This window comes from Phaethon lepturus, unplaced genomic scaffold, assembly GCF_000687285.1.
Source record: "Phaethon lepturus isolate BGI_N335 unplaced genomic scaffold, ASM68728v1 scaffold33802, whole genome shotgun sequence".
In the NCBI taxonomy this organism is placed as follows: Eukaryota; Metazoa; Chordata; class Aves; order Phaethontiformes; family Phaethontidae; genus Phaethon; species Phaethon lepturus.
This window is the reverse complement of record NW_010524637.1, coordinates 374-904: the sequence shown is the minus strand read 5'-3', so window position 1 is coordinate 904 and position 531 is coordinate 374. Positions and strand designations below refer to the sequence as shown.

Genomic DNA, 531 nt, shown 5'->3' with positions numbered 1-531 from the left:
TGTTCGCGCCCGCCTCCTCATAGTGGTTGTGGGGGCAAAAGCCGTTCTGTGGCACCCGGGTGGGGGGATACCATGTCATCCGGAGCCCCCAGGCCCCCTCGCTGGGACCCTGCCCAGCGTGGCTGCCCCCGTGAAGCTCTGCTCTGGTGCAGGGAGTGATCTGGGACTTGAGCTGGGACAGCAGCATCCCGGCTCTGGTCCCTCTGTCCTCCCTTCCCCGCCGTGGCGGGGACATTTTCCTAGTTGCTGCAGGGACACAGCGTTGCCTGCACGCGGCACGGGGAGCTGGCTCTGCACCCGAAGCCCTGGGGGGGCTGTTGCCTGCATCTTGCAGCCACGTCCCTGTCCCCGGGCAGCCCTGCTCCGTCCCTGCACCCCAGGGTACGGAGGGACCCATGGCACCACCCATGGGTGGAGGAGCCTTGTCCCTGTTTTGCAAGAGAAACCGAGGCACGCGGTGATGAAACTGCCCAGCTGAGCCCTGTGGTTTGGCTTTGGACTGTGCTTTGAACCACAGGGAGGCTGGGGCCC

At 66.1% G+C, this 531-nt stretch overlaps 1 protein-coding gene across 1 annotated transcript in view; it reads right to left on the bottom strand.

The window, feature by feature from the left end:
• The window catches only part of LOC104617246 (digestive cysteine proteinase 2-like), a gene marked incomplete at its 5' end in the record, with an annotated part of 1,500 nt that overhangs the window by 679 nt on the left and 290 nt on the right, over positions 1-531 (bottom strand). The window contains one exon of the mRNA XM_010282511.1: positions 386-428. Coding sequence (XP_010280813.1) covers positions 386-428 — 43 coding nt within the window. The remainder of the gene's footprint in view (positions 1-385; positions 429-531) is intronic.